The sequence below is a fragment of the Amphibalanus amphitrite genome, unplaced genomic scaffold (assembly GCF_019059575.1).
Source record: "Amphibalanus amphitrite isolate SeventyFive unplaced genomic scaffold, NRLGWU_Aamphi_draft 000435F_arrow, whole genome shotgun sequence".
In the NCBI taxonomy this organism is placed as follows: domain Eukaryota; kingdom Metazoa; phylum Arthropoda; class Thecostraca; order Balanomorpha; family Balanidae; genus Amphibalanus; species Amphibalanus amphitrite.
Window position 1 is genome coordinate 140,087 of NW_024881929.1, and position 12,997 is coordinate 153,083.

Sequence of the window (12,997 nt, forward strand, 5' to 3'; positions counted from 1 at the left end):
GTCGACAGTTGTGACCGGAGTCGGAGTCGGAGTCGATTTTAGAAACCCGAGCCGGAGTCGGAGTCACCGAAAATCTGTCGTGTCGACTCCGCAACCCTGCTAGGTCTGCGGAGTCGGAGTCGGGAGTTGGAGTTGGTCGGAGTCGACAATTCTGCCCGGAGTCGGAGTCGGAGTCGGAGCTGGTTTTTGAAAGCCGGAGTCGGAGTCGGAGTCCCCGAAAATCAATCGACTCCGCAGCCCTGCTCAACAGAATATAGCCGACAATCACTTGAGTGAGCTAACTTTCAAGGCATTCGAAATAATTTAGATTTGATCACTAATTAAAAAAAAAAAAAACGCTGAAAGAGTCGCACAATCGACATGGTACCGTCTGACCGATTTATAAACCAATTTAAGTAAAAATGTGTCATCATCCAGCATCCATGTGCCTTGCCCAGTATCCGCATCCGTATGACTTGAAACCGAAACCCCTAACACCGAAGCGATTTTGGTCAGCATTTCCATACTGACGGAATATCAGTCCGACTACCGCCGCTCAATTTATCATGTAATGCAATGCAACGCTCATCTACGCCAAACTTACATTATGGTCCAGTGTATTGTCACGTTCCGCAGTAAATAAATCATCTGACATTTCGATTTCGTTTTCAATGCGGTGAAACTCACACTGACGCTGCTTAGAAAACAATTGGACGGCCAGGACGCAGCCCTTTCGCCAGCGCCGCGCTGTGCACCGCCCGGCTGAGTCGTCTGCGACAGGTCTCTCTCTATGGCGGCGTCACTGTTCGGCGTCACTGCTGTCCGCTTGGCTGGACTCGTGCAGCAACACGTACTCTCGCGAGCTGAAGCCGAATTTGAGCACATCGCGTTCCATGATCTCCACGTACCTCCTGGGATCGATGCGTTTGTTGTTGACGTACGTGCCGTTGGCCGAGTCCAGGTCGATGATGTAGGGTCGGATGACGCGCGCCGTCGTGCCGTCCGACCGTTCGGCGGTCGTCAGTCGGTACTGCAGCGCCGCGTGCTGCTTGCTGCACGACGGGTGGTCGATGGGAATGTCGGCCACCTTACGGTCTCGGCCGAGTAGGAAGGCGCTCTGACGGTGTATATGCAGCGTCGGCATGGTCTCCTCGCCTTTGAACACGTACAGCCGCCAGTGTTTGCGCGGCTTGCGGGCCTCGGGAGGTTCGGTGTACTTGACCACCACGCCGTTACAGGTGTTGGTGTCCTCTATCAGCTTACCGCTGAGGCCGAAGTTGGGGAGCTCCTTTTCGGCGGCGGGTTCGGCCGGCTTCTCGGCGGTCTGCTGCAGACCCCAGCGCTCGCCGCCGCCGTCGGCCGGCGGGTCGTCGTCCCAGCGACACCGGCCCTGTCGGCCTCCCGGCTGCTGCTGCGGCCGCCGGCCGGCCGCAGGCTCTCCGCCGCGCTCCCTGTGCCGGTCGCGATCCCTCGCCGAATCTCTGTGGTGACTGCGGTCCCGCGTGTCGTCTCGGTCGCGCCGATGGTGTCTCCGATCGTCGTGCCGCTCCCTGCGGTCGGGGCGTCTCCGATCGTCCTCGGCTTCAGAGACGGGCTCTTGCTTCACCCGTACGGCACCAGACGGACTAGGACGCTGCCTCCTGCCAGAGAACACGACATCCGGACCAATGTCAAAACCCTCATTCACAGTATTGTCACCCAGCCATTGAAGTCATCGACGTTCGTTAAGTTGATTTAAATACCATCGAAACCAGCTAATCCTTTATCAACCTGCATCATTCTGCCAAGGCAACATTCACTCATGAATCGCCGAAAAATGAAAGCCTCATCACAAGCCCAGGAGGCCCGAGTGGGACAGGCATACCTAAGCGGGAACGCGTTGCATGCGAGCCTTACCGACGATGGTCGTCGTCTCGACGACGTGCGTCTCGTCGACTGGAGTCTCGGTGAGAGTGGCTATCGTCCACCGACGGAGGCGACGCCCTACGCCAAAAATAGGGACAATAGTCACCGAAAAGCAGATGTCGAGCTCGCGAGCATGGTAGAGTAGGCAATCATAGCAAAAGTAAAGTACGAGGAGTACAGAGTCTATACGCCCTGCGGTTAACGAGTAGGTACGATGATAAATATGATTTTACAACATAGCTGAAAAGATTTACAAATATATGGACGTTGGGAAAACACGTGTTGCTTAAGAGACCGCGCGTAAGTCATAAAGTCCGTGGCCTATGACCATACCTGCGCCGGTGTCCGACGTCGCGGCGCGAATCGGTGTCCGTCGTCTGCGAGTCGGACGGGCGGTCGCTGTCCTTTTGATGTCCAGCCTCGTGGCGTCCCCTCTCATCATCAACTGCTGATTCCGATTCCAGGCGCTCCCGCTTCACTCGGGACTTTTCTGCGCCCTTGCGATTGCGTTTTCGCCGCTTTTTATTTTCCTTCTCGTATTCTCCTGCAGCAGAAGAATCCTCGGAGCTTGAATCGTGTCTTTTATTTTGTTTTTTCCTCTTCTGCTCTTTTCTTGTGCGTTCTGTATCAGATTCATTTTGGGAACTTTCAGAGCTTTGTCTCTGCTTTCTTTTGTACTTATCTTTACTCTTCAATGAGAGTGATTTATGTGAGCTTGATGAAGCATCACTATTATCACTGATTGATGCTGAGTCTGAGCCTGATGATGACTCTCTATCACTTCTTCCCATGCTGAAAAAAAAACATGATTTGATTCATAAGCAGATGGTAACAAAATGCATAAGCATATTGTTAACTATTTTATTACAACTCAAATGATTGTAAACAATTGGCCAACATCTTTTTTCTAACATTGATGTTCAAACTATGTTGTTAAGTATGAAATAACCATTGCAGATCTGATTTGACAGGCATAGTTAAGAGGAATGCTTTGGTAAAAAGCCTTCCTTTACATCAAAATTCAAAAGGACACCAGAAAATGATTATATTTCAAACAAATAAATCATTCATTTAGCCATTTAGCCTCATGCTCATTGATCAGTCCAGGCACAGCACAGTTCATTGGGTAAACACAGCATGCAGCAGACAACTGACTTGCTCGAAACTCACTATTGATATCAAGGGAAAAGCTATGTACCTAACATCAATCAAACTTACTTGAGTACCTACCTCACAAATACGCAATGGACATTTAAGTAGCAAAGTTTGCTATCTGATTCATGAAAGGTAGAAGAAAGGCATTTTTCGAAGATTACTACACACTTTACCTATTAACACTAACTGCATTATACTAGTTGCCTGAAGCGAGTTCTAACATCTGGCTACAGTGGCTTAATCCTCTCTGATGACAGTCCTGTTACATGCCAAGATGTGGGCATTGAATACTCTGTCCAAACCCAACTCACAACCTAAACCTAAACCAAAACCAATACCAAACATTGCAAGCTGAGGATATTTAAAGGCCTTTGGATAATGGATATTCAATTCACCTACAGGTCATAGGTACATTTAAAAGCAACAGAATGAGCTAACAAACATGTAAAAATATAGGTAAACCTAACTACTCTACTTTTCCCATTTATGCATGCTTCATGGAATTGTAGGATCCTTTCAAACTAAAAAGAGCCTCAGCAAGCACCATTATTTCTGGTGAAACTCACTTCAGATCACGGGGATAACCGCAACAAAGGGTAAGAGTTTAGCAGGCGTCAGTTTTTTAAACCAAGTAGAGGCGCCGTTGGTTAGGTTGTAGGTTTAAGGCTGTAGGTGTTAGGTTATAGGTTGTGTTTTTGGTGTGTAGGTTATAGGTTGTAGGTAAGGTCAGGTTTGGTTTGATAAGAAAGCATCTCTGAGTCAAACACCACTCCACGGTTGCAAAAAAAAGTTTGATACCTGCTTTATGCCTACCCAGCAAAGCATGTGAACCTTGCACGTAGACAACAAAAAGCTATTGGTGACGCATACCCCACCATTGCCAGTGTAGGTACCAGCTATTTAACCCTCGCCCGCACATGGGGGGGGGGGGGGGTGGTTGCCACCCCCCCAGGCAGTCTTTCTGCTCTGCACTCAACATTTTTAGAGCTAGAAGGCTGATTTTTCGTATAGCTGCTCGTCTATCCTTTCTTGATGTCCACTGAAAATTTCAAGTTTCTGTGATTTTTGGTTTCGGAGATATGACCTTGTTTTTCAGGTCATGTCATGACCCAAATGGCCAATTCTCAACATCTTGCGTTTGCCATGGGCCTTGTGAGCTTTTGACACCCTGATTTCGGCCTTTTTTTTGCCAGTCTTACCTCCCACCTATCATGGAACATGTTGTTCGACGATGTACAGGGGTCAAGGTCAGGGTCAAGGTCAACCTAGGTCATCTAAGATAATTGTGTTTTAGGCAAGCTGAATTTACTTTTTGTGAATTTTTTTGACTGCATTTTTGGTAAAAGCTTCTCAGATCATGATTTCATGTGATATGGACCCAAAAACAATCGGTGCACACATCAGTATACACACAGACACACACAGACATACAAACACATATAATTGACCTTGACCTAACTTGACCTGAAATGACCTCAGCAGCAAAATTCTGGTCGGATAGTGTGACAAAGTGGTTCTAGCTAGCTTGGCACCAGAAAACAGCATCGTCATCGGTATTTGATAAGCAGCGCACTTGATATCCAACGGTGACCCAAAACAGCAACATTTTTTAGTTTGACCTGACCTGGAAGGTCAATGACTGACCTGAGAAGGTAAAACTGGGTATCATTGGATTCGTCTCTTCCCAAAGAATCTTTTTGGTCTTTACTGCTAAGCTCTATCTCCAACAGGAACGAAATGGCGCGGGGGGGGGTGGCAACCACCCCCCCATGTGCGTTCTAGGATGGGAAAATGGCATGTGCGGGCGAGGGTTAATAATATAGATTGTCTGCAATTTATCTTTGATGTGATAATTTTATGTCCATATAATTGTGCTAAATAAGAAGCCTTTCCTGGCACTATTGGAGGATGAAAGCGATCATATTTGTGCCCGTTTACCATATAAGCCAAGATATAAGCACTTTCGAATGACAATGCAGACAATTGCGGCGCAGGCCCAGCAAAATCGTTTTGACAATGAAAACGCAGCCAACAGCGGCAGCATGAAACCAAGAACAAATTACGAGTCGGAACTACTCACTCTCTGCGTGATGAAAGACGACAGTAAAATATATAATATATATAATAAAAAAATCGGCACCAAACCACCCCCTCAGACAGGCAAAGCGGTTATTTCAAGGCGCCTTCAAAAATGAAAACTTTTGACGGAAAAAGAAGGGCGTGCTGACGTCATAGGTTTTTAATGTGACTCGTTTTTTTACATTTAATTTCATGCTTATTAATTTTGTGAAGACGTATGAGCTTAAAGAAAGTTAGATTCCTAAAATAACAACTTTGAAATAATCGGAACCATACATTTCTGAAATGTGTGAGATTCTGATTTGCTCTTCTTCATATTTTATGACGTCAAAATAAATCTTTGCTTTACATTTTGAGTTACACTTGCATTTGCATTACCATTATTTTTTTCGCAAAAGGTGAAATAAATTATATTATTGGTCTTTTATCCCATTTTCCCTTGTTTTCTCTGTATTACTGGTAAGAACAGGGTATAGAACAACGGTAAAAACAACCCATACCCCAGCATAGACCCACTTGGGTGAGGTCTCTGGATGTATGTATGTTCAATGTTGGCTTATGCTGAAGCAACTCAAACTGTAGATATTGTATGAACTGTATTTCTAGAAAATAGTCAATAAATTTCATTCTTTAGGTACCTATATTTAAGGTGAACACTTTCATATGTAGTAGATTGCCTGACTGCCCAGCCAGCAAATTCTCAAAGCTGGCAACAGATTTGACAAAAAGTCCAACCAAGGGAACCAAGGTCCAACATAATAGTCCAACCTGAAGCCGGAACCAGATTCTTTGCAGTAACTGCAGTCTGCAGTCTGCGGTAGGTTATCATAAAACAGTGCTGCACACAGGCAGAGTGCTCCAGATAAAATGAGATCATGTCAAAATTGCTTTACTTTGCAGTGTGTTTGGCAGTCTTATTTCCCTCAAGGAATCCCAATGTTTTGCCCTGCCTTATTGTTATGTCAGTGTCCATTTTTCCTGTGTGCCCTTTTCTCTTTTCCTGATGTCTCTGTCTGTGTTCTCCCTTTTTTAGTATCTTTTTTCTACTCTCCTTTCTTGTCTCCTCTTTTCCTTCTCCAAATCGCATATTTCCCCTCCTTTTTCAATTTTCTCTCTCCTGATCAGCTGCCAGAGTCTTATCCCCTATCACCCCTAAGTGTCTCTTGTTCTCACCCTCATCACTTTGCCATGTTATATTTCACTCAATATTCCTGTTCCAGATAATGGATGAAGCAATGGGTGATGCAGCAGGTCATTCTCCTGGCCATGAAGCATTAGAGCAGATGTCATCTCACTTGGATAGTGTCAAAGTAAAGGAGGAGGTCCGTGTTAAAAAGGAATTTAAACTGAATGATCTGGAAGGACAACGCCGCAGTGCCTTCATGACATATAAGGTAGGTATGACCTTGATAAGCATTTCACCTTTCCTTTTTAATGTAAATACTCTAAAAAAAAGCATTTAGTGCATGTTACAACTGATAATGGATGTTCCCTGATTGAGAAGTTATCTGCAATATCCCCTTGTTGTTTCCTTATCTATGCACAATTTTTGAACACTCTTTAAAGGAAATGTCTAGCTCATAGCAAATCATTTTTTTTTACATGACAACTCTCCTTAAAGTTAACTATCCCTTGATCCCCTCCACTTAATTTTAACTTGGTAGGCACTCAAACTCCAAAGTAACTATGAACAACGATCTTCATCACTGCATGGCATCCCATTTTTGGCAAACATGCTGCTGCCAAACCCTGGATGCTGCTGCCAAACTGTGGACAGATCAACACATAGTGTTGTGTGATCGGTGGTTGGCATAAAATGTGGCATTTATTCTGGTTTTGCCGCCGGTTTGATACACGCGGTGTCATCCACAGCCGGCGGCCACCATTCTCACCAATCTGCAGCGGGGCAACGTGCAGGCCGAGGTGCCCAGCGTGGAGCCCTGTCAGCTGACACTGCACCAGCGCGCCGGGATGGGCGACCTGACGGCGGCCGACCTTCAGGACGGTGAGGCGGGGCCACCGGGCCCATAATCTCCGGCGTGCGGATCTGCACTTAGCTACATTTCCGTTTTATCGCTTGCAAACCCAATACAAGGTGTCATATTATTAACGTGCTGAGTGAATTAATTAGGCTTTTAAGTGTTGCGGCGAATTGAACTTCTGAGTCTCAAAGCGTTAGTGTCATAGAGGCGAATGATGTCTCGGTCGTATAGCTTGAAAGAATGAATTCCTTTCTTTAACCCGCGCACCGACGGGGGTCTGCGCCAACTTCGTACCGACGGGGGGGGGGGGGCGGATGACCGCCGCCCCCCCCCCCTGAGATCTCGAGAACGAAGCAAGATAGCGACAAGCGGTAAACGGCATCGGATACGCACGGACAAGGTCTACAATTTTTACAAAGGTCATTTTCAGGTCAGGTCAAAGATGACGTCACAGGGGTCGAAAAAGTCAAAATGGCGGCGCTAGATAAGGAGAGAGTTTTTCTCGAATAACTTTCGAATTAGTCACGATAGGAACAAACTAAGGGCATCATCGTGATCCTCTCGTCAATCCGCATCGAATGATATATATGTTGACCTCGAAAGGTCAAGGTCAAAGGTTGACCTCAGGTCACGTGACCTCGAGGTCATCTTGTATATCATTCTATGCGTCTTGACGAGCTGAACACAATGAGACCATCCGCGCGGCTGTATCTTGTTCCGGTACGGAGTTATTGGCAAAAAACCTTTGGTGACCTTTGATGACGTCACATGACCTTTCAGCTGCCCAACAGCAAAACAGACCAAGGTAGTGAAGGTTGATCGTATATGAAGTCATGTATGATATATGGGGCCATTCCGACCCGTTTTAGTGGTAAAAACAGGGAGCTGATTTTTCCCCCATTGACTTATAATGGGGAGGTCGCGAAATTGACCTGACCTTAGGTCACCGACATCAAAATTCCGAGATATACAAATTGTGGCTACTAATGACCTGATAACATCCTGCGGCTGCGACTTTCAAAGGCCTCCAACATCTACTGTAGCTCTGGCACGGTGACAAAGTTGCAAAAAAGTGACTTGAGGTTGGGTCATTCAAAGTGGCCTGGTGACCTGACCTTCAAAGTTAGGAGGTTCAAACTTGCACACCATGTGTAAAATTGATGAGGGAATAGTCGTGCCAAATTTCGCGGCGCGTAGCGCCGCGGTTTTCTCGCTATCCGCGAAAAACCTCAGGGGGGGATATCCGCCCCCCCGTCGGTGCGCGTGTTAAACGGACACTTCGTGGCTGTTGACACTTTCCTCTGCCGTTGTTTTCCCGTCTCTTGTCAGTTTGTGTAAACTGGTAAGTTATTGCTGACGTTGCCGTGGCGCTTGACGTCTTTCCTCACGATGTGGGCTGCCTCATCTCCGCAGTGGCGAACGTGGACGAATCTGACGACATGGGCTACAGCGCGCTGATGTGGGCGTCCGCCTACGGCCAGGTGCCCACCGTCCGCCTGCTGCTGGAGCACAAGGCGAACAGCGCTCGGCTGGTGAGTGCGCCCGGCTCGGCGGCAGAGCGTGCACCGCTTGCCATCGGTACCATGACCTCTGTGTGTAGGGGGGGGGGGGGAGTGTAGGATAAAACAGAATGTCTGGCTAACTGGCCATCCAGGGCTTACCAGCGAGACAGCGTAACATTAATATTGTCCATCAATTTGACGGTGCTCTCCGGCTGCTTATTTCGTCATGAACAGCGATCGTAACATTTTGATGTGTGTTGAATTGTGCGATAATCCGAGCTCTCAGTATAACGACCTCGTCCATCTGACCGCGATCACTTCCATGTGACCGTGACTACCACGTCTGACAACCACATCAACACCATAACCGTGACAGCCACCGTGACAACCATGTCTGTCTGAGCGCGCAGGGCCCGGACGGCGAGACGCCACTGATCCTGGCCACCAGCAGCGGCCACTACGAGATCGTTCGACTGCTCATCAACGCCGGCGCCGACGTCAACCACGCCGACGAGGTGAGTTGGAGTTACAGTGTACAATGCTGAACTGATGCTTGCCGGCTGTATTTCAGGTCAGTTCCTGGGGACTCAAAGCGCATATGAGGTTTGTCTGCATCGAGACGGCATCCATCCCCATGTCCCCCCGCTGTGACAGGACTGCTATGCCTCGCTGCACACGCGGGACAAAGTCACTGTGTCGCAATGTCGCTATGTCCTACTTACAGTACCACTATGTTCGCAGAACGGCAACACGGCACTAATGTACGCCGCCTTCAGTAATAGTCCGCACGCCGTCAACGAGCTGCTGTTCAGTGGCGCAGACGTGGCCGCCACGAACATTAACGGCGAGTCAGCGCTGTCCATCGCCGTCCAGCGCGCCAGCCAGCTCGGTGAGCGGCGAACGGGACGTGCCAGGCCGAGTCGCACGGTAACCTGCTGCGGCGGTAATGGGGATAGCTGATTGGAGGGTCATTGGTGAACGCAGCCGGGGCGGTCCAAGCACCAAAATTGATAATTAGGTGTTTACAGCCCCCCCCCCCCCCCAGCTCGTGACATCGGCGGTATGATACAAATCGGGGTTTGATGAAAAACATGGCTCAGAGACGCCTTTCCTCATGCTTCTGCCAGTGGGCAAGACAGGACCATGTCTCTCTTTTACGGTCGTGGTATTGAGACGCAATTACGCAATGTAAGTGACAACAGCTTTTAGAGATGGTTCAGTGTTAGTGATATCGCGAGAGAGCTACGCAGTTCAGTGGACGAGGATAGTGATTTGAGAGGATGAATAATAAATATTAAGAGTAATGGGAAATCGGTTGTACCGGATCTCAGCCCTGCACAATATATGTGGACAAGACCGGAACTTTGATGTCATACCCTGTGACAGACCGAGTCAGTCTGGATGACGTGATGGCCCACTATCCATCTGACCCGCTGCCCGTACTCTGGCGCACTCTCTATCTGACGCGCTGTCCTTGCGCACATTCACAGCTCAGGTGGTGCTGGAGCGGTACCTCATGTCCAAGGTGCTGCCGGCCCTGAAGGACTCGGTGCCAGACACGGTTGGCGAGACGAGGTGACCCTGGCAGTCGTAACGGGGCGGCGTCACGACGACCAGTGAGACCGTAGGCAGCCGGCAGGAGACGTACTGAGGGCACGGACACCCAACCGTGATACGGTTCAAACGGGGTCGCTTCGAACGGGTCTTAGTCACCGTGCACTGTGGCACAAGCGTCCTGTCATGGCGCGTGTGAGTCCCAACAGATGTCCGAATTATTAAAAAAAAACATTTCTTTAATGTGATGACGTAGTATTCATGTCTTATAATCATGTTACAAATGTCGTTAATACTATTTTAGTTTGTGACATAGCAGCATGTTGAGCTAACATTTATCATATACCCAAATGTGACGGTGATTAACTGTGCGGTAGTACTGACAAAAAGCAGTCTGTTTGTGAGCTCGATGTTCAGTCTCGTATCTGCAGATTAATGAGGGGTTCTAAGCGAGATGCGAGTTGCTGGGTAACTGATAGGCGACAAATCAACGTTTTCACGCGAATCATATTTTATTTTTAGCATGTTCACTGTCCAATAGTGTGTTTCGTTGATTCTGATATTGTCTGGGACTCTGCCAGCAGAGCTGATGTGTGTTTGCTGTCTGTGATAACATGTGCGAGACCGCTTGCTAGTTGCTCGGGTCAGCGGAAAACTTCGGGTTACGATGGCATCGTGATGCGAATACAAGTTGTATGTATGATACTTTTAGTGTTCAGGTATTGTAAGAGGTAACACATTCACGTGCTACTTCTCATCCATTGTCAAATGAAGCTATCTAGTACTGTTTCCCTGCTGAAGAACGTCAAGATCGGGAAATTTGACCTTATCGACGTTAGGCTACCTGAACCTTGGCCCAACCTGAAAATTACAGAAGTGCTGTCTTCATATTGATTTTGACGACCTTTGCGAATGCCTCTTGTCGCTTGTCGCTACGTTGCTCAGGACTGAAGACGTTGAAGAGGGTGTGACTGGTGACCGCTCCCTCCCACCCTCACCCCGCCTGGATGAGTTGTGATCGGAGCAAAGCCTGAAAAGCCGTCCTACTCCACACTACTAGCCTTGCTTGAGTATGTATCCTATGGAAGCCGACGCTGCGATGTGCTCCAGTACTCCTCTCAGTCTTGTCTTCCGTCGCCGCGCGCCAGCGCTCAATAAATTGGTATTGCAGTGTTTATTCCCTTTGGGAAAATCACTGGAAGCCATTGAAACGATAAACGATTACAAAAGTACTGGGCAGTGAGCAGGTCTCCTGTCCGTTCCTCTCCGGACCACAGCAAAGCACTTATCACAATTATTAGTAATACGCAGCTGTCATACACATCACTGCGATGCGATGCCTCTCCTAGGCATCCTCCCCGAGTGTCCGGCCCGCTAGCTCTCGCTGCTCCGCGCCAGTCTGTCCCTGACGAACCGGACCACCTCCCCGACAGCGGCGGCTCTGTTCTCCCGGGTGACCTCTAAGAGGCGGGCGTCGCTCCTGGCGCGCAGCTGGGCCAGGAGACCGCTCTGCGGTCGGCCTCCGGCCACCGGTATGGTCGCCACCAGCGTCACACCCGCGGCCGGGTCCAGCGCGGCGCGCACGGCGCTCTGGAACCGGGAGCTCAGCAGCTCCATCTTCCCAATCTCGTCCAGCACCAGCAGTCGATGGCCACCAGCAGCTCGTGCGGAGAGCGCTGGCAGTGCCACCCGCTCGAAGGAGGCGACGTCGACAGCGTACTGCCCGACCATGGGCCGCCGGGCGCCGCCGCCGCCGCCGCCACCACCGACTCTCGCCAGCGGCGCTCTCTCGCCGCCCAGGCTGATGACGTCGAAGCCGATCCGGCGGCCGTCTTTGCGCACCTCCTCGGTCACGAACCCCGCCGCCGGCACTGGCAGCAGGAGGGTGCCGGAGTTACCAGGGCAATCAGAGGCACTATGAACCAGCTTAAGGTGTCATGCCACTTATTCATTGGGTAGGTACTAATGGCCTGGCCATCCCCTCATTCCTGAGAAATGACACCGTCCCTGACCATTGACTCGGATTGGAGCGAATCTGAACTCACCTCCGCTGAGCTGCTCCAGGGCTTTCTGCACCACAGTCGTTTTACCGACACCAGGCACACCAGTTATCAGAAGGTGGTTCATAGCAAGAGATGCTGTCAGACAGCAGACTTAAAGGCAGAGTCTACACTTATCACTTAAGTAATATCCTTCTGAGATTACTGAGCTACGACGGGGAATACCTAACCACCTGTCAACTACAAAAAAAAATCAAAAGCGTCTTGCTACAGTACAGCAGTTTATATAGCTTTGAGTACAGCACAGCAAACTCAGACCCTCCCACTGACCACTGTATTACTATTAACAGCTGTATGATCTCTAAATCAGTTTTAAAACTTTTTATGATAATGCTTGAATTTGATGCATTTTAAAGAAATTGAAATGAAGTGATATAAGATCCCTTTCTCTGAATTATATTAACATAAGTCCACTAGAGCAGCTCGTTGCTTTTTTTGGCTTGCTCACTGAACTCTATAATGGGCTTGCTGGATGTTTATCGTCTTTCCTGCGCCAGCAATGTATAAAGAAGTGAATGCGCCCATATGAAGGGAACTGGTTTCCCATGAAGAAAAAACTTCACCGATGCCTTAAACCGAACCGCGCACAGTGATGCAAATGGGGTTCACGAGTGGCCATGAATACCCAAAAGTCAAGTTTACCAAATCGAGTTAATTGCGATATGGCCGAGTAGACAAATGTTTGGGGCATCTAAAATCACATGGTTTTCATGTTTTTGTCAAAACCGGCCTCGTGTATAATCGTCAGAAGTCGTGACATTTTCTAGGTCTTAAAATGACG

General features: G+C 48.6%; 3 protein-coding genes across 11 annotated transcripts; 1 reads left to right on the top strand and 2 right to left on the bottom strand.

Annotated features, from left to right (window-relative positions):
- Positions 1–579: 579 nt before the first annotated feature.
- LOC122391382 (smad nuclear interacting protein 1-like) lies at positions 580–5,589 on the bottom strand. The gene is made up of 4 exons (XM_043385194.1): positions 5,120–5,589; positions 2,218–2,676; positions 1,876–1,962; positions 580–1,619 (listed from the first exon to the last, which is right to left on the bottom strand). The coding sequence occupies exons 2-4, from the start codon at positions 2,673–2,675 to the stop codon at positions 779–781; spliced, it is 1,386 nt and encodes a 461-aa protein (XP_043241129.1). The 5' UTR covers position 2,676; positions 5,120–5,589; the 3' UTR covers positions 580–778.
- On the top strand, positions 3,617–10,861 carry LOC122391383 (ankyrin repeat family A protein 2-like). 9 transcript variants are annotated; one of them, XM_043385198.1, is made up of 7 exons: positions 3,617–3,635; positions 6,339–6,512; positions 6,991–7,123; positions 8,514–8,632; positions 9,013–9,117; positions 9,344–9,491; positions 10,093–10,861. In XM_043385198.1, exons 2-7 carry the CDS (start codon positions 6,342–6,344, stop codon positions 10,179–10,181), a joined length of 765 nt encoding a protein of 254 aa, XP_043241133.1. In that variant the 5' UTR covers positions 3,617–3,635; positions 6,339–6,341; the 3' UTR covers positions 10,182–10,861. The 9 variants fall into 9 exon arrangements, with proteins under 9 accessions (XP_043241133.1, XP_043241134.1, XP_043241135.1 ...); XM_043385199.1 differs by lacking the exon at positions 3,617–3,635 and adding an exon at positions 5,466–5,577; XM_043385200.1 differs by lacking the exon at positions 3,617–3,635 and adding an exon at positions 5,466–5,516.
- Positions 10,384–12,666, bottom strand: LOC122391385 (cancer-related nucleoside-triphosphatase homolog). The gene is made up of 2 exons (XM_043385205.1): positions 12,202–12,666; positions 10,384–12,027 (listed from the first exon to the last, which is right to left on the bottom strand). The coding sequence occupies exons 1-2, from the start codon at positions 12,281–12,283 to the stop codon at positions 11,531–11,533; spliced, it is 579 nt and encodes a 192-aa protein (XP_043241140.1). The 5' UTR covers positions 12,284–12,666; the 3' UTR covers positions 10,384–11,530.
- Between the last annotated feature and the right edge of the window lie 331 nt (positions 12,667–12,997).

What these genes read in the sequence shown, in the direction of transcription:
- LOC122391382 (XM_043385194.1), bottom strand. Translation starts at nt 2,675, where the DNA reads ATGGGAAGAAGTGATAGAGAGTCATCATCAGGCTCAGACTCAGCATCA. An exon ending in GACGTCGGACACCGGCGCAG is followed by an intron (nt 1,963 to 2,217) that starts GTATGGTCATAG and finishes TTTTTGGCGTAG; the next exon opens with GGCGTCGCCTCCGTCGGTGG. An exon ending in CGAGACGACGACCATCGTCG is followed by an intron (nt 1,620 to 1,875) that starts GTAAGGCTCGCA and finishes GTTCTCTGGCAG; the next exon opens with GAGGCAGCGTCCTAGTCCGT.
- LOC122391383 (XM_043385195.1), top strand. Translation starts at nt 5,667, where the DNA reads ATGTTGGCTTATGCTGAAGCAACTCAAACTGTAGATATT. An exon ending in CAACTCAAACTGTAGATATT is followed by an intron (nt 5,706 to 6,338) that starts GTATGAACTGTA and finishes TTCCTGTTCCAG; the next exon opens with ATAATGGATGAAGCAATGGG. An exon ending in AGGCGAACAGCGCTCGGCTG is followed by an intron (nt 8,633 to 9,012) that starts GTGAGTGCGCCC and finishes CTGAGCGCGCAG; the next exon opens with GGCCCGGACGGCGAGACGCC.
- LOC122391385 (XM_043385205.1), bottom strand. Translation starts at nt 12,283, where the DNA reads ATGAACCACCTTCTGATAACTGGTGTGCCTGGTGTCGGTAAAACGACT. An exon ending in CCTGGAGCAGCTCAGCGGAG is followed by an intron (nt 12,028 to 12,201) that starts GTGAGTTCAGAT and finishes TCCTGCTGCCAG; the next exon opens with TGCCGGCGGCGGGGTTCGTG.